The 23,387-nt window shown below is 45.1% G+C and overlaps 1 protein-coding gene across 1 annotated transcript; it reads left to right on the forward strand.

Annotated features, from left to right (window-relative positions):
* The first annotated feature begins 2,548 nt into the window (after positions 1–2,548).
* Positions 2,549–23,081, forward strand: CD9 (CD9 molecule). The gene is made up of 8 exons (XM_014880919.2): positions 2,549–2,734; positions 13,255–13,354; positions 16,066–16,163; positions 17,348–17,422; positions 18,396–18,488; positions 19,025–19,114; positions 20,821–20,904; positions 21,639–23,081. Exons 1-8 carry the CDS (start codon positions 2,669–2,671, stop codon positions 21,702–21,704), a joined length of 672 nt encoding a protein of 223 aa, XP_014736405.1. The 5' UTR covers positions 2,549–2,668; the 3' UTR covers positions 21,705–23,081.
* The last annotated feature ends 306 nt before the right edge of the window (positions 23,082–23,387 follow it).

The raw sequence follows: 23,387 nt of genomic DNA on the forward strand, positions 1-23,387 counted from the left end.
AGAATCACACCATCCTTTAATACAGTCAGGAGAGAAACTCCTAAAAATTTCCTTTGCCTTCCTCTATTAATAGAAGAATCAGGGTCCTTTGGATTGTGCAGTCTGAGGAGGAAAATTTTTCCTGGTGAGAAGCAAATGCTTCTCCTCTTCACTATTGGCCCAAACAAGACATTCAGTTTCACATTTTAACAGGATGAAATAATTCAGCCTACCTATAGAGAAAAGCTTTACAGATAGTTAATGTTGTGTCTAGATTATTAAAAGGGTAATTTTAAAAGGCTTCTGGTAAACTGATTTCTTCTTATCAGCAATATCCTGGATTTGCTTTTCTCTGTGCTGGTAGGACAAAATAACACTTCAACCACCCAGCACAATTTTAAGTGCAGAGAATAAATATTTCATGCAAAATGCCTATTATCCCATGCAAATACAAAGTTTCAAGATAATAAATCAATTTGAAGTACTTCTACAAAGGTCATGAATTTCCATTAGTGATTTCTCTCTATTACGCAGAAATTCGGTTGATTGCTATCTCATTCCACTAGTCAGAGAAGTTCAGGTGTGGTCAGAGAATTGCAGCTACTAGATTGTCACACCCTGGAAGAGTGAAACATAAATGTTCCCTCCAGATCCTACATATGGAATGAAAAAAAATAATAATAAAAAAAAGCCACAGCATTATTTTCATTTCATATTTTCGAGAATACTAAAGATGCACAAAAGCATTTCACTTCCTCATAACTTAATTTGCAGGTGAATGGGGAGAGTTTAATTTTTTACAAACTTACAGGAGATTTTTATCCAACAGGTCCATTTCTTGCCTCTGATCAAAAGGTTACTGCCTGTGAATTTTAATGAGTTGCTTTAACACCGCATAAGCATGAAAAGCTTAACAATACAAAGGTAGGAGGGGAGTTATCCAAAGTTCTTCTGTGATCCTTAATTTTAGAAAGGTAAGGGAAGCCATATTGCTGATGCTAACTAAGAGCACAAATTCTTTATGACAAAATGACAAAAGAAAACCAACCCAAAAGCCACACAGAAAACCAGTCTGAGCTCAAGACTGAGACACAGGACCTCCCCTTGCTCCATTTCCAGTTACCAGGAGAGTTTAGTCACATGCATTTATTAATTCCATCCATGCTGGATCTATATTGTTGTGGCCAGCCTCCATCCCTCTGCTTCCCTTTATTTTATAAGGAAATCTGTATTCCTGTTTTGTAACCTGCTCTGGGAAGCAGCTGCCCAAGCCAGGGTCTCCCCCTCAGTATCGCCTCTGGAATGTGCTCTTATCATTTATTTTGGCAACAACGACTCCAACATGTTTTTATTTGCATTTCCGTATGGCTTTTCTGTTTTTACTGTTCTGCTTGGGTGTGTTTTTGACTCCTGATGAATTTCTAATCCCACTGTATAAATTAAGGTACATTAATTAATTAATTAATTAAGCCTCCAGTTTTCATCCCTGAGCTAAAAGGCTCAGGAGCTGAGTGCTAAATGATCATGCTGAGTGTCCTATTATGATGAAAGGGGAATTCTCAGTTGAAATCTAACATGTTTTTTCTCACAACTGGGGTGACCTAAGGGCACGTGCGCAACCAGTTACCATGGATCAGCTGGTGGGCTGAAACTTATCCCGCCTTATTTTCCTAAAGTGAATGTTTGTAACTTCATGCAGACATATTTGAAAGATTAAAGGAGTTAAACTATAACTAAACTGTAAGTTTATCTTGTAGGGGAAAACACCCATTTAAGCAAGACTAATGCTTTTATTTTAAACTAAACATTCAGCAGAGGCCACAAAGGCGATGAGAGGTCTGAAGCGTCTCTGTGGGAGCTGGGCCTGATTAATTAGCGAAGACAGAAAGGGGATCTCATTCATGCATATAAATATCCCAAAGCAGGTATCAAGAGGATGGTGCCAGACTCTCTTCTGTGGTGCCCAACAACAGGACAGGGAGCAATGGCCATAAACTAAAGAAGTTTCACCACAACACGAGGAATAATTTCTTTACGCTAAGGGTGGCAGAGCACTGGAATAGCTTCCCAGGGAGGGTGTGTGGATTCTCCCTCTCCGGAGACATTCCAAACCCACCTGGATGTGTTCCTGTGTCACCTACCCTTGGTAACCCTGCCTGGGCAGGGGATTGGAATGGATGATTTCCAGAGGTCCCTTCCGACCCTAAGGAATCTGTGATCTGTGCAAGAGCAGGTCGGGTTGGGGGGCTGGTTAGATATCGGGACGAAGTTTTTCACCCAGAGGGTGATGGGCACTGAACAGGCTCCCCAGGGAAGCGGTCACAACCCCAGCCCCGCCAGAGCCCCGGGAGCGTTTGGACAGGGCTCCGGGTACAGGGTGGGATTGCTGAGGCCGCGCCGTGCAGGGCCGGGAGCGGCACTCCGACAGTCCCCGTGCTTCCTTTCCCTCCGTGCCGGGACACGGGACACTCCGAGTCTCCAGGAGAGCCGTGCACGGCCCCGTGCGGCGCTGCCGGAGCGCTGGAGCCCGCCCGGCCTTGGGGCGGAGCGGGGCGGCCGCAGGTGCGGGGCGCGGCCGAGGGCGGCCCCGAGGGCGGGCGGGGGAGTCCCCGAGACGCCCGGGCAGGGCCGCATTTAAGGAGCGGCGGCGGAGCGGGGGAACCTCGTCCCCGCGATTGTAGCCGCCACCATGCCTGTTAAAGGAGGCACTAAGTGCATCAAGTACCTGCTCTTCGGCTTCAACTTCATCTTCTGGGTGAGGCGTCCCGGGCTGTGACCCCCGCGCTGCCTGCGGGACGGGCATGGAGGGGAGGGGAAGCGCCGGGAGCCGCGGTTTATTTGCTTTTCTGTTTCGTGGGTTTTGCTGTTTTCCCCATTCACTGCCCCCCGGAAGGAGAGGGGCGGGTAGCCCAGTGCTCGCTGCTCTATTTTTCACGTTTTTCGGGTTTTATAGTAAGGCGGGTTGAGTGTGCTCTCAGGCGGAGAGGGAGTACTGGGTTGGTGGATGCGCCCCCCCCCACTCAGCATCCCCCATCACTACGTACAATCCTCGCCCTAAAACTCGGATCGGGCTCCCCGATGGCTTTGCCGGGGCTATGCCCGGGGTGAGCCGGTTCCTCGCAAGTTGCAACCTGTGTTTGTGGTGTGTGCAAACTCCTGGTGTCGGTGGGAGCTGTGGCTTCCCTTCGGGTTTAATCTCTCGGAGCGGACCAGCACCCGTGGATATCACGTCTCCGCTGCGGTTCCTGGCCCCACTACGCGTTGTTGGCCAGGCAGCGTGGGAAAGGAAAGCATGGCTGAGCCGAGGCTGGGGCTGTTCTCAAGCGCACGGGGCGTGGGCACCTGGATTCAGCGCTGGCTCCTGCATGGAAAAATACCACGGGAGCTGCTCGTGTGCCTGATGGATAGGCGCAAAGCGTATGATTCAAAAAGTTGGGTTTTCTCTGGGCTATTTGCCACGGCGGAGAAGCGCGTGTGCGGCTCCGATGTGGAGGAATGAAGTTGGAGCTGCGGGAAGAAGCAGCGTCTGGAGACAGCCGCAGCACTGCCCGTGGGACGAGTGGAAGTTCAGTGTTCATGGGTGAAGTGCTCGGGATGTCTCGATGTCGAAATGGGTTACGGCAGAGCTGAGGAAACAGAGCTGGGCTGCAGTTGAGGCAAGTTGTGCAGAACTTGACCCAGGAAAGCACATGTTGCCACCCGGGACTCGCCGGGACAGTGAGCAAGGCTGTCGCATCTGCCGGGTTAGAGCTGATCAGAAGGAAAAGCCTAATAAAGTACTGCCTGAAACTTATGGTCAACGAGTTTCTAAACCTCTTGTTAGAAGAGACTGAATTATTCATGGTTTGCCTTGTGCTTGTTTTGTTTGTTAGTTTCAAAGCTGCCGGCTTTCTGCAGAGTGTTTTATGGGACAAAAATTCTTGTTGTGGCAAAGGCATTGCCTCAAAGAAGCTCTTAACCTGAGCATCACCACCTTGTTGTCTGGGGCCCTGGGCTGAGAATAGGGAGAGAGGTTTCGTTTAGTTTGGGATGTACCTGTTGCCCGGGAATGTCGTAGTAATAAATTGCTGAGGCTTTACTAGAACTTCTGGGTGCTTGTGGATATCGAATTGTACTGGTGACAGTGTGGATGGAAGAAGAGTGGTGCTGCTGCCCAGAGGAGCTGAGAGATCACAGCTTTTCAAGTTGCCTTCTTGAAGCTGGCTGTATGCTGCCAGGATGTGAGAAAGAGAAGAGGAAGAAAAAAGGAAGGGAGATAAATGCATTTTGGAGATCCCGGTGTCTGGAGGCCCCAAGAGGCAGTGAAGGGCAAGCAGCTTGGGTCAGCCAGATATAAGTGTGTGTTTGGCCAGCTGGCCCTTGGCTCTTGGGGATCACCACATGTCATTGTGGCCTGCTGAAAACAGTTGGAGGGACATTTAAGGGGTATGGTATTAGCAAACCTTGTGTCCTCTGTATCCTGGGTTATTCTGCACTGAACAACAGAGAAAGGTGTTCTGGGGCTGCCAGAATTAAAAGGCAATAACCACCCAAATAAAAAAAAGGCTTTACTGTTTCTTATGGATTTGCAGATGTGAAATGTCTGTGAAGTAATGGAAGTATGTTGACAAAACCTGTTGTGGCCAAGTGCAATTTTGTACCTCTCTTTTTTGAAATAAGTTGCCTCCAAAGGGTAGATGAGGAGTTTAAGTGGTCTGCAGCAAACCTGCAGATGGCTGTGGGTGCCATTAGGTGGAATGTATTTGCTTCCATCAGAGTCTTGAATAAGGTTAAGAGGAAGCAGAAAGGCTCAAACAGCTTCGTAAAGGAAGCTATTGAAATAAAAAGGGAAACTCTCAAAGTTGAGGCTCTACCCAAGGGAAGGAGATAAAGGTTCATAAATGGTGGTGAGCCAAATAAAATATACAATAATGTTAGCCAAAGGAAAGCTTCAGGAGTAATTTGCAGAAGCAAACTCGAGTAACATACCCATCTTCAGACAGGTCGAGGAGAAGGGAGTTTCTCAGAGTCCTTCCAGGCAGTAATAACTCCAGGTATAAAAGTTTTGGAAGCATTGTTTGGCAGGATTTTATTTTACTGGGGAAGATTTTAATGAAGTTCTGTGCCGTAACCTGTCTTTGACTCTGAATCCTGCACAGGCTTGAGCTGACCTCTTGGTGCAAAGGAGGTGAAACAGGAGGAGCAGCAAATGTTTGGTTAACTATTCTCCAAGGTCACACAACACTTCAGAACTCTTAAGTGAGTTGTGATTAGGTAACTGCTCCTGCTCACCGTCCCCCTCGGTGTTGGAGGACTGGAATGCAGCTTTATGCTAGTCTGAGATGCCCAGAGAATGGCACATATAGAGTGGAAAAAGCCAAGGAGAAGATTATTTAAAAGCTGGTGTACGTGTGGAGATGGGACACTGGCTACTGCAAGGGCAAGTCAGACTTCATGAAGCTGCTGCCTTGGAGCCTTTAAAAGCCAGAATGTTGGAGAGGGCAAGGACTGGTTGGTGTTGGTTCGCTTGTTCAATGTCTCCTGGAAATCTCAGGCCTCTTATGAAAACCAGGTAGTCCTGGAGGAAGATCCTGTCAAGGATGACATGGCTGTTGGAGTGGAGGCAGAGCTGTGGGGAGGTGCAGCTCTCCTGTTGTGGAGAGAAGCAGTGGTGCTGGCACAAACTCCGTGGTGATCACTATAGCCCCAGCTCATCAGGAGAAGCCTGAGAGGCACTGCTGGGGTGCTGGCTGGCACACACTGTCCAGGGTGATGGAGGTGATGGCTGTGTGCTGACACAACAGGGTGAGACTCTCACCGAAGGCAGGTATCAAATGATTCCCATGGGAAGCACCAGCAGGAAGCTGCCTGGAGATAGGAACTAAATGGTTCAGGGGCAGCTGCTGCCATGGAGCAGTGAAGCCTTGGGAGAAAAGGATCTATGATGGCTTTACAAAAGCACCAGGTGGGTGCTTAGTGTCAACAGAGCAAAACCAGTTTCAGAAATGAAGGACTGAGAGATGTGTGTAAAGCTCCCCAAATCCTTGGCATGCTGGTGTCCTGCAGTGCTGTGGGCTGCTCTGGTCATCTGCCTTCCTTGACAGCTTGGTAATGTTTGGGAAAGCAAGAGTGGGGTTTCTGCCATCAGCAACTGTAAGTTGAGATTCTTCAGCATGGAAATGTGCTAGAGAGCCTTAGGATCATGATTGTCCAGGCAGTAGGTAGAGCCTGACTGTATTGAAAGAGGCAGTGAGCAAGAGCTGTGGGATTTTACTCCAGGAAAGAGGACATTTTCAGAAGAACATTATTGCTGTGGGGACAGTGGTGGTACTTTCTCCTCAGCAGATGTTGAGGGATAGGTTGGTCGAGGGATACCTGGCTAATCACAGAATGAGCTAGGTTGAAAAAGACCTTAGACATAATCTAGTCCAACCCACTAACATGGAGCTCAGCAGTCTTTTGTTAATTTTTCTACTCTCAAGATGCTCTCTGTGTCTTGGCCCAGTCTTTAAATGCTTGATATCTAGACCAGGAGGTTGGTCCTGGGAAATGCTGCTGTCTGTCCTGTTCTTCTAAGCCTTCCTGAGGGTTTTGTGCTTGATTGATCCAATGGCCTTTCTCCAGCTGGGAAGGCTGGGGACTAACATGGAGTTCTCTGAAACTCTTGGAACTTCAGAGTTTGCCTTAAAACGTGCTTGTGGCCTAAATGGAAGGAAGAGGACATCTTTGCACCAAGTCAGGTCAAGCGTGGATCATAAGCAAGTTTTGGGGTTCAGTCCCCTCTCTGAAGTGTGGGAATTAGGGATGGCTGTTTCCTCCTGGGATGGAGTGTTGCAGCAGGCACCAGGCTCCTTGCCGCTGTTGTGCAGCCCTTGCTGGGGCGGGTGTTCTCCCACCCAGGTTTGCAAACAGCTTTGCTGTCTTGGCATGGCCAGTGCTGGCCCTGGCATCCCTGACAGTCTGCTCTCTAATAATAGAAGTTTGTGGGCTGATTTGGGGTGTGGGAGGGAGGGGTAAAACCTGATAAAGAACTAAAAATTTCTTTTTCCACCAGACTGGCTTGAGCTTGGCAAGAAATCAATGGAAACAACACATTTTGTGCCTTAAACCTGAGCAGTAGAGTGATCTTAGCAAAGTTGACTTGGACTAACCTTAGTGTGAGCAGTGCTGGATTGCCTCGAGTTGTGTGATGAGTGGCTGCCTTTAGCTGTGATCCCTTAACTCCCTGGGTTCGCTCAGGCTTGTGTTGGTCCTAGTGATGGAGCCTCTTCCTAGGAAAACTCTGGGCTTCTGTGCAGCTTGCACCATGCCAGGCAAGTGCCTGCGTGTTCCCCCTGGCTTCCTGCTGCTGAGCAAAAGCAAGGCCTTGCATTGTTAAATTTCGTTGCTGGGTTTTCCCCTTGTGAATTCTGTGGAATACAACGACATCTGCTTGCTAATATTTATGGTTTAATGTGTTTTAGGCAAGCAAGTGCTGTAGCACAGAGGCAGAGTTCATGTTGAAGTTTTGAGCAATCATTTTCTTGTTCCTTCCCACTATTGGGCAGTTCTTTTGTCCTGACTTCCCACTCTCCAGAGTGTTGTGTGTTCTATGAGTAAATGTATATGTGTGTGGTAGTACCTACTAAAGTAAGATGAGCAGAATTAGGCCTGGAGAGCTCTTTTCCTTCTTTAACTTGAAGATACCTATGACTTTGTTTTGAGCCAAAATCTCAGCTGTTTTTGTGCACCAAGAACAGCAATTCAGAGGGCCTTTCCTCCTCCAGTGGAGCAGAGGATTTGCAGGATGGGCAGGGAAATATGCATGTGTCTGTTAGTGTGTATATATGTAGGCATTGATGGAAAACCCAGAAATTAGTTGCTTTTGCTTTCTGTAATGAACTGGTGCAATTGCTGGCCACAGTGTGTGAATCTAATGCTTCTTGGGCTCAGTTCAGTATATTTTGACTCCAGTAAGTTCTGTGAAGTCAGGAATGGAGTTTTGAGTATGTTGCCTTGAGAAACCTGATGTGAAGCTACTTAAAGCAGTCCAAATAGCAGTCCTAGCTCCTATTTGCAATTCTAATTGCAAATATAGTAGACTGGCTTCTGAATAGGAACTTGTATGAAATGGGCTCTAGTCTTGGCAATGGCCCAGGAATTTTGTAATGCTGCTCCTACTGTACTGGAGCACCATTTAATTGGAAAAAGTGCTGTGACATTAACACAGGCCGCAACATTATTGAAACTAGCTAAGCAGAAAGACAATACTTCCTTTCCAATCCACTTTTTTTTCCAAGCTAGCTTGAAAATAGCTGCAGTTTGTTGTCTAACTGCAAGCCCACATGGCACAAGTGTTAGTGGAGCTTTTTCAAAACTCTGAAAACCTGTGCTGTTGTGGATAACACTAATTCTGTAATTGAAGGTTTAGAGTGATGTTGAGCCTCACCTGTACTTACTGTTTATGAGGTTTTATTTATGGAGTACCAGCCAGTAACAGGACAGAAACAGTTCATTACTACTCATAATAGTCTCAATTTTTTTGCAAAGTTCTAGATGTGGTCCTGGCTTTGTTAGCTCAGTCTAAAACAGTGAGAAGTAAGTTGTCTTATGCAGTCAGATTTTTAGCTAAAAGTTCAAATATTTATGGAGTGAAGATGGTGACTTTTTTGATCTCTTCTTGTCACATCCTGTGGTAAACCTATATATGGAACAGTAGTGTAGAGCCTGACATATCTTCTCTACTTCAAGAAAAAAAAAGTATTCTGTTAGATGCCATTCTTAGCTGGCAGTGCTGAAAGTAGTATTTATTTTTGACTGACTGCTTTATTTTCACATGACTTACCTTCTGCTGGAGTTAATACCATGAGCTTGGTAGAAGTTGTATGTAAACTTGGCCTGAAGGTGTCAAAATAGAAAAACCCACTTTTGGGGGGGGGGGGGGGGGGGTAAAGGCTTTTTTAATAGGCTTTGAGCCACTTACCAGGTGCTCTTGAAGTGTCTGGTTTCTTTCTTATCCCTACCTTCACCGTGTGGAAGTGGAGGAGGGGCTGGCAGAGGGTGTCCCCTTCCCAAAGCTTTGTCTTCCAGAACAAAGGACTACCTAAGGACTTGGTAAGTACTTGGACCTTGAGCTCCTTGAGAGATGATTCTGCCTATGGAAAGATAAGATGCTCTAAGGTGTCTGAGGCAAGTAGAGTGATTGTCCCTTAGTGAGGTGACAGGGTCAGAAGGGACTGAACAAAATGGTCCTTGCAAAATAGTGGTTAAATCCAAAATAGACTTTCCAGCTTTCCAAAATAGTGTCACGCATTGTGCTGCTATGGGATGTGTTAACAGAATTGGTGGTTTGGTTGTTTTTTTTTTTTAATTATTATTATTTAAACCTCAAGGTTTTAACACGTGTTTATGGCATTGTCATTAAATCTAACAGTTTCCTTTGCAAGTCTTCTGCTGGGATACCAGATCTGTGAAACCTTGGGTGTGAGAGTGGGGCAAAAATGCTGTGGAAATGTCTTGGTAGCTTCAGTGCTGGGGCACACTCCGAGCTCATGCTCAAGTTAGCTAGGGATGGGGAGGGAAGGAAGGCAAAGTGTCCTGTGTGACTGCTGCCTCCAGGATACATAGGTTTTCTCTCCTCAAGTGAATCCTGACTGGTTCAGGTCCTTTTTCAGTTACCTCTTCTCACTTGGAAGGCTGAGACACATCCCTTGGATATACCCAGAGGCAAAGCAAGGGGGAAGGGGTAGCTTTGGAGATGTGGGGTGGGTGAGAGGAGGGAAGTCCTGCACAGGAAGCTCACTAGGGGAGGCGCAGGGCTGTGTAAGAAAGGCAGACAGACCAAAAAAGCTGATTTTCCTGTTGCAACAGGCAGAAAGCTGCATGCGGGAGTGAGCTTTAGGGGCAAAGGGGGTGTGTTTGCATGTAATAAAAACAACCCAAGAAGCCTCCACAGGGCTAGGAGAGGAGAGCCCAGGCAGTTTTATCCTTGCGGCAGGCGTAGAATGGCCAAGCAGAGCAGGAATGAGCTGGGAGCAGTGGTTAGGGAAAACAAGGAAGCCTGGTTAGCTGAAGTAGGGAAGTCAGCAGTGTAATTGTGCCAGGACATGCTGTTACTGGAAAATCACTACCACAAACTTTTCCAAAACAGTAAGTGAGCAGTGTCCCTTCACGGTTTGGTCAGATTGGAAAAAAACCCCAACCCTGTCTTCAGTACTCTTTCTGCTGTACGTAGAAACATACTACTTACCTGTCTGATAAGCACACAAACCCACTCTTTTCTTTGTGTGTGTGTGAAACCAGACAAAATGGATTGCTTTCAGGAATACAGTGTTGTTCTCTTCCTGCTGAATTTCTCTTGCAGCACATCATAAAGCTACTTAGAAACACAGTATTGCTCAACTGCTGTGACCAAGTAGATCTGTTAGATGGGGAATCCCCTTGGATTACCAAACAAAAACCCAGCCATTAGGTTAGTTGGGATCCGCTTCCACTCAGCTGAGGCTGGGAGCCTTGCACTCCTTTCTCAGGAAGGAAAAGCAATCTCCCACACCATCCCAGCAGGGCTGCCCATCCTGCTGGCATAGCATGGGTGAGCAGGGAGGTGACAGTGCCTCGCCTCTAGTGTGCCACACTGGCCAGAGGTGCTGCCAAGTGCCCATGGGGCTGTGCTTTTCACTTCCTTAGAGGCTGGTGCTGCTGTGTCCTCATTTCTCCCTTGTTTTGATGGAAACTTGAAGCTTTAAGTTTCTTGCCTTCTGCTTTAAAACTGCCTTTTTTTAGTTCAGTGGTCACTGTGGGTAGGAAGAGCACAAACTGAGAACATAAGTCTGCTTTCCTTAAGAAACTGAGACAAAAAGTCTCTTATTCTTGCATGAAGGAGCTGCATTTTATTTCTAATCCACCATGCAGAGAATTATCACTCTGTTTCATTCTACCACCTTTTTTAGTGCTGTGCAGCAATTCACTGGCATGAAGCGTTACCACAGTTCTGTGATCCTGTAAGTCTCTTGTCTCCCTGGCATCTTCTTAACCTTTCCCACAGAGTGACTGCTTTTCCAAGGAGAAAACATGCCATGTATCTATGGGTGGTGGTGGAGAGGCTAAATTTGTGTTTTGAGAGGAGTTATATTAGGTACATCATCTCTGCCCAATGTGAACAGGCCAGTTTGTTTCTGGAGGGCATTAACTGAGCCTTCTCCTTTGCTTGGAATTTGAAGATTATCTGCATGGTTACAGTATGGCTTACGAGTTTCTTTAGTTTTACAGTCCTTTTCTGTGCCCTGTTCCATTTGCAGAGCTCTCTACTCAAACACTGGAGCTTGTCAAGATGTAAATAAGTTTGGTTGGTGACAAGAGCTGGGTGTTCATGCTTGTGGCCTCACAATTTGTGAGTTCCTGGCAAAACCAGCAGAGGCTGTAGGTTTCCTGTAACGGTGGGTATCTGGATCAGCTATAAAAGCTGAAGACTTTTGGATGACCCAGGGAAAGGAGTCTCAAGCAGAGTGCCATTAAATACTGGGTGACTTAACAGCAGTCTCAAAGCAGAGTTTTTTCCATCACTAAGCCTTTCTGATGTTTAAATTGAGGCACTGGGGTGAGATGAGGTGGCAGAGGCTTTTTTGAAGTGATGCTACAGCCAGGAGAGCAGGTAGAGCAACAACCCTTCTCTCTGTCAGCTCCTCTTTGTGCCTCTCCCTCCCCTCGGGGTGCAGCTGTGGCAGAAGAAATTGAAATAATGACGCTGGTGTGACATTGTCGTACCAAGGTGCTCCAGCATAACTTAAACATCTTGTCAGGGTAGCCCTAGCAAGGCAAGGAGGAGGCGTGTGCAGGTGTGCCTTGGGAGTAAGCACCAGAAACGCCAACAAAGGTCTTTTGCTTGGGTCTGGAAACCTCCAGGTGGGCTTGGCTCTTTGGGTTGTGTGTCACTTGATCTGCTCTCTCAGCTACAACCCTGCAGCTCCTCTTGGAGGCAGGCCTGGCACTCGGGTTCCTGCCCTGCAGGAAAAGCTGGTTTAGGAAAGCTGGGGCTGTGTGTGAGCAGGAACTCTTCCAGCAGGGAGAAGGGGCTCTCGGGCTCCCACCTCTCAGGTGGGCTGGGTGTGGAAGGGCTGTGTCCTTGAGTGCTTGCCAAGGGAATGCTGCCCACATTCTCACTGAAAATTGATATTATTAAACACTCCCCGGTTTCTTAAAGGCCAATCAGGAATGTTTCCTTCTACAAGGACCTTCTTATCAGAGATCAGGCTTTTTTGGGATTTTATTTTTGCTTTTCATGTGTGCTTTGCCTGACCAAAGCACTAGACTTTATAAACTTATTGCTCACTTTTAAGTTTAAATTTTTAATGTCTGCTGCAACGTTTGGGATTTCTGTCCTCATCTCACTTTTGTAGAGCTTTTTTCAATAGTGAAATGGTCTTCAAAGGAAGAGCTGAGAAGCACACTCCAGCTTTCTACTTTGTCCTGGTTTCTTCATTTTCTTACATGCAAGAAAACACAGTTTTTTTCTTTTTCAAGGAGGATTCAGTCTCTTCAAAGCAAACTGTTGCAATTCGCCTTACTAGAGTGCAATTCCCTCTTTCTTGCAGCACTTCCTATGGCTTTTGCCAGATGTTTCATCCAGAGGCTAATTTATACACAAAGTGATTTACTGCAAACGCAGACATCAGTGTTAAGAGGAACCTGGAGGCACACAGACAGAGATGATAATGAAATAAAATTAAATATTACCTAAAATTCGATTGTATTGTTCCAGATCAGCAATGTTGCTGCTTCTGCAGCTGTTTTTTTTTATTCCTGTCAGTGTGGTCACTTAATGGGTTGGCTTTATCTTGTTCTGCAAGAAGAGCACTCTTCCTGAACTCCCTTCCATGGCACACTGAACACTCAGCAGTCTGTTTAATACAATAAAACTTCCAGCTGGCCTTACAAGGCACTTTTCCTTGTGATAAACTTGCTTTTTAGTGTGAAGCTTTAAGGTCACTAAGCCATGCAATCGATGTTTGCAGCCACCCAGAATAAAACAATGAGTGGAAGGATCAGTGGGAATACTGACACTTGGCTAGACCTTGGATATTTTCAGAAAGGAACAAAAATGGCGTTGTTCTCCTGTAGCATTGAAGTTTATATCATGTAAATGCCAGTGTCAACAAGGTGCCTCATGTCTGGAACTTTGTGTGTTGCTATCCCTGTCCTTTTCTGCTTGTCCTTTGTTACCTTAAAAGCTGTATCCTGTGCTTGCTTCTGATTTTGTTCCTAATGCAGTGCTGGGTGGATTAGTTGGTATCATTTAACAAACCTTCCTTGTTCTTACAGCTTGCAGGGACAGCCGTGCTTGCAGTTGGACTATGGCTTCACTTTGATTCACAGACCAAAAGCGTCTTTGAACTGGACTCTGACACAAAGTTTTACACAGGTGAGCTGGGGAATCACTCGGGGGATAGGTCATACTTTTGTGCCCTGCTTTCCAGGCTGCTGGGAAACCTGGGCCTTCCTTAAAGGATAAAGCAAAACAGCCCAAGAGCAGCTTTGCCTGGCTGGTGCTGGGGTCAGCTTCCCTTGTGAGCTCTTGTTCAGACAGCAGTGCTGTCGTGTGAGTGGTTTTTTGGCTCTTCATCCTTTTTCCCACAGTAGTTTGTCTTTGTTCCTGTCAGTAAACATTTTATAATCCCGGGGCTCCTGGGAGACACAGAGGATGTTTCTTCCTGATGCTCACCACCATATGCGACAGCAAAGTTTCACACTAAACTAATTGAGTAATTAATAACTTTTCTCCAGAGTGGCCAACCTGGGCTACCCAAAACACAGCTCTGGTGCCTCATCTCTCAGAAGGAGCATGTGCACTTTTGTCTAACTCTTAAAGCCCCACATCTCTTAATTCATACTGAAGTGAATGGGGAGGATGCACAAATATCATGGTACATAGGAGGATTGTTCCAGCCAGCATGGATCAGTGTGCTTTAGCTAGACCACGTGGAAGGTGTTTGTAAGATGATTAATTAGGGGACACACATTTTTAGTTTATGTTAATGTTATAGGAATTACTAAGTGAACTGGTTTTTATCTGAACTTTGATTTTGATCTCTACAGTCACTTTTAAGCTTGGGCAGAAGAACATGCTTAATTTGATTGTCACCTCTAAGTGCTCAAACCCTTGGAGCAGCTCTGCTGGGAGGAAGAGCTCAGGGAATTGGGATTGTTGTGCCTGGAGAAAGGAAAGCTTTGGGGTGACTTCATTGTCCCTTCCAGTGCCTGAAGGGAGCCACAGGAAAGATGGAGAGAGACTCTTGACAAGGGCCGGGAGTGACAGGACCAGGAGGATGGCTTCACACTGACACAGAGCAGGGTTAGATTGGATATTGGGAAGAAATTCCTTCCTGTGAGGGTGCTGAGGCCCTGGCACAGGTTTCCCAGAGGAGCTGTGGCTGCCCCATCCCTGGCAGTGTTCCAGGCCAGGTTGGATGTGGCTCTGAGCAACCTGGGATAGTGGAAGGTGTCCCTGCCCATGGCAGGGGTTGAAATTAGTCAATCTTTAAAGGATGGCTTCATCTTTCTGTTGCCAAAAAACTGGCTCCTGTCCTCGGCTACTCAGCTGTGACAGCTCCCAGGCTTGTGTCTGAAGGGTCACTTGCAAAGAAGTACAACTTGTGTTGCAGCCTCTTAAGCCTAGGATGGCCTGTGCTGTTAGGAATGGTCTAGAGGCCGTAGTTGGGAATATTGGGATGCTCGTGGGACTTGATGAAGAAGCTGCAGGCATGCAGACAGGTTATCTGTGAGAAGATTTGTGGTTTGCCCTTGGTATGATGGCATCTTAGCATGGGTGGTTCTTGGAGCTGCCAGGAAGATTCCCAGTTGCTTTTTAAGTGGACCTCAGAAAGAGAACAGAAATCTCAACCTGGCTGTTGAGCTGAATATTTAACAAATCTTCTTTTGGGTAGCCTAAAACAACTTTCACCTCCTAAAGCATACAATTTTTATGGTGTGATGCTTAAGCTACTGGCTGGATGCAGCCAGTGAAGCCTGTTTGAAATCTCTGTAGGTTAAACTGAATTTTAAAAGGAAGCTCAATAGGAATTTCTGCTTTAACATAATTTTTTGTGAGTAGTTACTGACTGCAGTGAGTTACAAAGCAAGTTACCTCAAAGGCTTTCTGTACAACTCAAATTGGAATAAGAAGTACTGATGAACTCTTTATTTTATGTTTTCAAATGGAAAAAGTTTAAGCTCAGGTTAAGAAGTCCATATTGGAATTTCCTCGTGATGAGAAATGTCAGGCTTAATCCCTTACAAATGCTGCATCAAGTAGATGTTTATTTTGGCAGCTAATCTTACTGGTTTGCATCTAGAATATATCACTTGCAAGTGCTTAGATCTGGCTTCCTTTAATTAGTATTGATTTGTCTCTGAGCTGTATTTTTGTCCCTATTGATAGAAATGTCCTGCTTATTCTATGTGTTCTGTGCTGATTCTTTGATGTTTCTCCACCCCTGTAATATTCTTTGCTATCCTTAAGGAGTTTTCTTGCTCACCACATCTTGCTACTGTCTCCAGCTCAAAGCTATGATGATTAGGCTGGTTGTTCCCAAGTTTAGGAGCTAGAGGATTTGGCATAAATGGAGCTTTTTACATCAGAAATGTTTGCTCTTTCTTCTTCAACATACTCACTGCCTAATTTCTGGGCAGAGTAGTTTACAAGTTCTGGCGATTTTTATAACTTGAAGTACCTGCTCCAAGACTTCACAGTTGCTGATAAATCACTCTTCCAGCTGTCTCTAATTCCTGTTGTCTCTATCTTCACCTGAGAAGTTGATAACTCCTGCCTCTGAGCCCGTTTTTAAGTATCTTACAGGTTATCTTACATGGCTTTATCTTGCCCATTTTCTAAAACTTGTGAAACTGCAGTAGGGGTATACAGTAATTGTCAAATTGAAGGGTTTATTTAATCAGTTTTTCAGATGCTTTTGCTTTGAAAATTAAGCACAGCCCCCCCCCTTTTTTTTTTTTACTTCTAACACCTCAGTAAAGAAACCTGGTGAAAGGTACCAATGCTATTTGTGGAGCAATTAATTGCATACCTTGCTGCTGAGGTCTCAGTGACCTTCACATCTTTGTTTTCCTCCTCCCTAGGTGTTTACATCCTTATTGGAGCTGGTGCCCTTATGATGCTGGTTGGTTTCCTGGGATGCTGTGGTGCATCACAGGAATCTCAGTGTATGCTTGGCCTGGTAAGTGCTCAGGGTAATGCTTAAATTTTTGAGCAGTATGATGAGAAAGGAAGGAAAATATTACTGTGTAATTCAAGGGCAGTGGATTGTGGACTCAGAACAATCACAGTGTTTAAACTCACAGTTGCCTACATAATGCTAAAATGTTAGATATAGTTTTCATTTCTGGCCTGAAATCCAGGTGCTCCTGCTGCATTTGAACACAGGATGACCTCAAGAGGCTGGATATGTCTGACATACACTGAATGTCAAGGCTGGGAGTATTGTGAACACAGAACTAAAATATTGATAAGAGCAGTGCTATCATTGCTAGACAGTTCATCCTGGACTCGGAAGGTTGTGCAATCTTTAATCTCTGGGACCAGAACTGTGGTTTTGATGCTTGAAACAACAAGGCTCTACTGTTCATAACCACAGGATGAGCTCTTCTAGTTGACAACTGCTCTGCAAGCCAATTACTGGAGAGCACCCTCATTGTTTTCAGACTGGAGGGGCCAGTAGAGCTTACTGGGTTTGTGCACATCTGTACACTTGCAGAACTACTCATCCAAATAACCAGGAGACTTAGTTAATAAAAGACAACTACTATAGCCAGTGAAGGAACAATTCCCCTTTTGTGTCATAGAAGAACCTAAATTCAAGTATTTCTTGCAAAGTTATGCCTCTAGCCCTTTGTAATTGAGTATCTCTTTAAAGTGCTTCTAAATGATAGTGGTGTTTTGGATCTGGTAGTCAGTGAGAGGAAGAGCACTTCTTTGTGTTTTATGGGATATATAACAAAGTGACCATTAGCTCTCTGGGAGTTGGTGGCAAGCTAGGAATTAAGTAATGACTCCTAAAGCAACAGGAGTGACAAACCAGAGGAAAGAATTGGTGTCAACTGTTGTGATGTGTCTGAATGACTTGGACAACTTCAAAGTCGGAGTTAACAGATGATTGGCTTTAATTAACACTGATCAAAAAGCAAGACTGGTGCTTTGAGAGCACTGCCAGACTTTCTGACGCTTCTGGGAAAAAGTGCTGACCCAGTGTCCTTTTTCCTGGTGTTACCAGTGTCTCAGACCTCCCACTGCAACCTGGTTGAGTGACAGCTCCCACAAGTGTGGACAAACTTGCAGTGTATGTGTGTGATGCTGGTTTGTGGTGCTCTGGCCTTCATGAATAATGTGGTCTTTCTTTTCTAGTTCTTCTTCTTCCTTTTTGTGATTTTTGCCCTTGAAATTGCTGCTGGCATCTGGGGATTTTCAAATAAAGAAAAGGTAAGTTGCTCTTGAAAGTTGGGAGTGGTGTGGCCCTGGCACAGGTTTCCCAGAGAAGCTGTGGCTGCCCCATCCCTGGAAGTGTTCCAGGCCAGGTTGGATGGGGCTCTGAGCAGCCTGGGATAGTGGAAGGTGTCCCTGCACATGGCAGGGGGGCAGGACTTAAGTGATCTTGAAAGCCCCTTCCTGCCCCAAACACTCCATGATTCTGTGAATGTGCCCACAGTCAGCAGTCTGCTGACATCTATACCACTACAAGTCAAATCCTTATTAGCCAGGGAATTTTGGGGAGAGGAGAAAGATTTTTTTTTTTTTTTTTTGTGTTGTTCTGCTTGAATCAGCCTAACTGTAATATTTAAAAATGAAACTGTAGCAGGGAAGCCAGATTCCAGGAGGCTGTTGTACACTAGAGGTACCCTCCAGACAGTACCTGGCTGAGCTGTGAGGTGAAGCAAGCTGGCTGGGAAGGTTTACCACTTCCAGAGAGGAGCTGGGTCAGCTGAGGGCTGACTGTTTCTGCACCTGAAGCATGCTTGATATGGCCTGTCCTTCCCAGGCAGTCAAGATTCTGTCTTGTTTCAAATTCAGATGCTTGGGGACCAAGGTTGCTTTTCTGCTCCTATTATATTACCCAGTGTGGAAATATAGAAATTTCTGGGGCACAGTAGAATAGCAAATATTTTTGGGCAGCCAGTGGGCAAAGACTTGGTTCTCTCACTCCTGTTAGAAGCTCAGATTTGGAAGGGGAAACAGCCTTACCTGTTTAGGTGTGGGTATTAAAGTGAGTGTACATTTATTTCTCACCTGAAACAGGTGAGCCTTCTGTCCACCCTCTATTTATACATGGCAGAAGAATGGGTGTTGTAGACTACAGGATTTTTGATGACTGACTTGCTGAAAGCAAATTTTTTATAATTAATACAAGGTACCACACTAATAGACCATTAATAGACGACTCTTTGCTTTTCCTTAGATTACTGATGAGTTAAAAGAGTTCTACATGGATACCTACAGAAAGAGAACTCAGCCAAGTGCCAAAGACACCCTGAAAGCATTTCAGTTTGCTGTAAGTATATGGTTCTGCTTAACCTAGACAGTAATGCTGCTGCTCCATGCCAGCAGGGACTGTTCTCCATGCTACCCAGTCCCCTGTATGACTTCTTGCTAGTAAGAAGAAACCAAAGATTGTAGAGATTTTTGTATAGTGTAAATTTGTTCAGGATGCCTTTTTTTGTCCCTCTCAAGTGTCTAGAACTAGTTCTTGTTTTTCTAAAACTCAGCAGCAGGCTGGGAAACCCTGGATCTGTGCTACTGAGATACTGGCACCCTAGTATGGACACATGCATATCTGTGAGGGGTTCAGCCCTATGTCTGTAAGGAGCACAAGCTATCACCAAAGTGATTTTGTGTGTACTCAGAGATCTAGCTCTTCCTTTCAGAACTTTGTCTTATAATTTAATAAAGGCTTGTTAAAATTAGGTTTATAGCAGTCATGTTGACAGGACTTGGTCTGTAATAAAAACTAATGTAATTTTTTTTTTACCAGATTACTGAGCAAAAATAAGAATTATTTAACCTGGGTCACTTTATTTTCTGTTGTAGCTAAACTGCTGTGGCATTTCTGGAGTTCTGGAGCAGCAGTTCATGGACACTTGTCCAGCAAAGACGTTGTCTGAGTCATTCTCTACCAAGGTAAAGCTTGATTTGATTCACCATCAGCTCTGCCCAGTGGGGTAGAGTGAGAAACACGCTTTAGGAAACCCTGCTAGTCTGTGGGAAATCCCCGTGTCACACTGACGTGGCAGTGTGTGTCTGTGATCAGGCTGGTTGTGGAAAACAAACTTTCTGTTACCATGGAAAGAACAAGCAGGAAGTCTGACCTTGCTCAGGAAATGTGCAGTCTCTGTGTCACAGACCCACTGGTGGGGTGGGCAGTGGAAGATCAAATCTTTGCCTAAAAAAAAGCCTTCACAGTGCCTTGAGACCTCTATTCTCATCATTGCATCTTCCTGATGCTTGCTGGGGCCTGTCACCTCCCTCCTGGTGAGGGAGAAGTAAGAGCTTGGGGTAGGAGCAAGTCTGAAGCTTCAGCAGGGATGGGGTGGGGGGGTAAGGCATTGGTAGCCTGTTCAGGTGAGTTTGTGACTGTGAAGGCAATTCTCTGAATCAGGTTTCCCTGTTGGAATATTGCTACAGAGGTGCCTGAATGCCACAAATAACAGGAGAAAAGAGTTTGTAGTTTTTCACCACCTCTTCCTCTTTTCTTTACAGCCATCCTGTGCTCTTGCTTTATGCTCAAATACAGTTTGTATGAGTCCTTCTATGGTTCTTACCATGCAGGAATTCAATTAATGACTTGGGGTCTTTTTACTTTGACAACTTCACCTATCTACCCACATGAGACCTTTCAATCTGTATCTTTTAGCCCTGTCCTTGCAGTCTGAGTTGGAGCATGTGGGAGTAGCTGAGACTGAGACTGCATGCAGGTCTTATTGTTTGTTTTTATTCTGCTGTGTGTTTTAAGCTTCATCTGTTGACTTTTTCTTGTGATGCCCATTCCCAGCTGTAGAAAAACAGTGGATAGACTGCAGGATCAAAGGGATGTAATGGAGTGTGCCTCTAAGAAGCAGTGCTGTATTGGTATTGTGATTGAACCAACTTATTCTTGCCAGTATATCCCTTTAATCCCAGATTCAGTCTATCTTCCTAGACTGGATAAGGAACAACAGAAAAAAGTAGGTTTCAGCAGCTCAATGATGTTTGCTGCTGGAAGAAGCAGAACCAAAGTTGGGATGAGATGTTGACCAGCTACCAGGCTCTTAAAGATTTATACCTCTATAAAAGTGCCTTGTTCTTATCATTGGCCATCATGTGTCTGTCCTGAAGAAAGGACTATACTTAACTGTTTTGCTTTGGGTTTTTTGCCATTTGCAGAGGTAATTCATTGTCCTGGGAACATTAAACTGGCCTTTCTGTGAATCTGCCCTGGCATGGATCCTTGCCCAGGATATCCTGCCGTTCCCATGCACTGTGGGTTTATGAGGGGTCTGCAAAATTACAGTAGCAATTGGTAATATCAAGAGTGGTTTTAAATCTCTTTTGATAAGGGGTGAGCAATGCATCATCTCAAGTGCTGACAGCCATTAGTAACAAGCCAAGCCTGATAAAATGTATGTTCAGATTGAGGGGAGAATCCTGATGTAGTAAAGGTGCTGTTAACAGGTTTGAGATACTTGAAGAGTAGATTTAAACTTCTCCACCAACTCTTGTGTAGAACCATCCCTGGCTCTCTTTAAGGATGTGACAGTAAAGGCCAGATCAAAGCAGCTATTAAAAGATGAGTTGTGAAATTAACCCTGTGTATGTAAAACACTAATGAACCATCTGTTCCATTTCAGTCCTGCCCTGATGCCATTGATGCAGTCTTCAAATCCAAATTCAATGTCATTGGAGCAGTTGGCCTTGGCATTGCTGTAATGATGGTGAGTTTCCAGATTATTTGGAGAGTGCTCAGAGGATACTCAGCAGAAATCTTGTAGAGCAGTGCCTGGCCCAGCAGCCCACAGGGCCATTCCACTGAGGACAAGTCCCAGCAGGATCAGGGTGTGTGCTGCAGGGCCCTGAGGCAGTGCAGAGGCTGGGATGTCTCAGGCCTCCCTGGTTCTGCTTTGGATTAGGATCTGCTCCTTGCACTTTCAGCAGTGGTGAAATCTTACCAATTATGTGTATATATGGAGTGAAGAGGTATTGGTCATGTTGATGGCTCACATCTTAATCCTAATATCTCTTGGGGTTTCTTCTTTTTTCTTCATAACAATGACAGGCTCTGCTAGAGGGCTGAAATAACAGGGCTGCTAGAAAAACCTGTACTTCTGTGTTTGACTTCGCTGGAGAAAAGCTCATGCTGGGATGATCAAAGATTTCTTAGATGTGGCAGTGGTTTATAGCTGCTGGTGCTGTGCAGGGCCAGAAGTTGGACTTGAAGGTCCTTGTGGGTCCCTTCCAACTTGACAGACTCTGTGATCTATTTTCAAATACTCAGGTGAATCGGATTCCTGAGAATAAACTTTGGGGATTGTGAGATGGAGATGGCAGAGTCCAGTATAAAAATACAGAATACATGTGACCTCTGGGCTGGGAAGAGCAGCTTGTCCTCATGCTGATAAAAGCACATGCTTTGCTTTTCTGATTTCTAATCAGTTTGCTTTCTTTCCAGATTGTTGGCATGATATTCAGTATGGTTCTGTGCTGTGCCATCCGCAGGGAAAGAGAGATGGTCTAAGAGCTGCAAATCCAAGATTCCTGCACTATAAAAATCCTCACCATTAACTTTTGCGTTCTAAGAGCATTTCTAAAATGTTATATATTTGTTACCTTTTTAATGCTTTATTTGGTACTGATGTAGGTTTGCTTTTTATGTTACAGGTTCAAACTATAAAGGTTTATCTGACTCAAGACAAATATTGTACATAAAATATCTGACTTTCTTGAAACTTGCATAATTTGGATGTAATTTATGTTGGTGATAATTTGATACTTAATAAAGAGTAAGATGTATTGTTTGTGGGGGAGAGGAGATGTTGCTATGTTGATTAATCCCACTGTTTGATGCATAGCAAGGAGTTGAAGTTACATAACATGTTAAGTGGTTTTGGGATAAAGCAGGAAATCACTCCTATGCCAATGCCCCACGTTGGAAGGGAATGGGAAATGCTGTCAGAACATGTCAGGGCAGGTGTGTTCATTCTACTTTCCTTGGTGTGTGTGAATGAAAGCAGATCTTAAGTACATTCCTAATGTCACTGCTGTAACACTTTTACTGTCACCTCCCTGGAGGGTGGCACAGGCTGGCTGTCACACAGGTGATGTGCAGGCACTGGTAGCTCGATGCAGCCAGGCTGGGCTCTGCCTTGGGGCCTTCCTGACATCAGCCTGTCTGCTGCCACAACTGTCCCCTGGCAGGGCACATTCCCTAGGGTATGCTCAGGATTTTTTCACTGGCTGGCTTGAGGCTTTGTTTCCCCAAAGCCAGCGAAGTGCAGTCTCAAGGGCTTACAACACGTGTGCCAAATCTCAGGTTTCCAAGTGGAATAAATGTAAGTTGCATGAGCAGTTAAGGGTCCAGCTCTGCAGTTGCAGAGTTGAGACTGTCCTGTTTCAGTTTAAATATGGATATGGAAAAAAGCAGAGACACTAGTGTGCAACCCTTAGCCTAAAGAATTACCGATTTGTCCAATATTTCCACTCTAAATAGCTTTTTAGTGGGTTTTTTTGTCTCTAATATATGTTCTGGTGGGGGCTGCCTATGGACTTACCAGCAGGTTGATGTGCTGTTCTGTACCTGGTGCTCGCTTACTGTACAATCTCATCTGTGTTCCTGAAAGCTTCTGGTCTCTGTCCTCTGGGTAATACAAATGTCTCTTGAGTAGTCCTTGCTGGTTTCCCTTTTTCTCCTGCGAGGAGAAGAAAAAGTTATTTATTACAAGAAATACCAGAATTGTGGGTGTCAGGCTCTGCTGATGCATGAATGTATTGTCACCTTTGTGTTACCCACTGTCACTTGTCTAAGGGAACCATGCAGCTCTCCTCTGTAATGTGTTACACTGTTCTGTGTTCATGGGCCTTCCTTAAAAAAAAAAGTGATTTAAAAAAAGTCAAATGGTAATCATGCTTTTGTGTGTCTTGCAGAGACTGAAATTACTCCAGAAGGGAGTTAGTCTAATGTTCCTTTGTGGCTATATGTGACAGCCTAGAGGGGAGAAATCTCTCAGGGGAATTTGGGAGTAGCCTTGTCTCCACTGAACTCTTACAGAACTGAGAAGTAGTTTTTTTGTCAGCTGGGTAATTCTGGCCATAAGAATGAACCTGGTACCTGGAAGAGCTGGAGTGAATTGCTGTCAACCATCAGGAAAGTTTACTGCTGACTTCTTTTGCTTCTTGTTCACAGAATCACTTAGAATTTTTG

This window comes from Sturnus vulgaris, chromosome 5 (assembly GCF_052056855.1).
Source record: "Sturnus vulgaris isolate bStuVul1 chromosome 5, bStuVul1.hap1, whole genome shotgun sequence".
Taxonomy (NCBI): Eukaryota; Metazoa; Chordata; class Aves; order Passeriformes; family Sturnidae; genus Sturnus; species Sturnus vulgaris.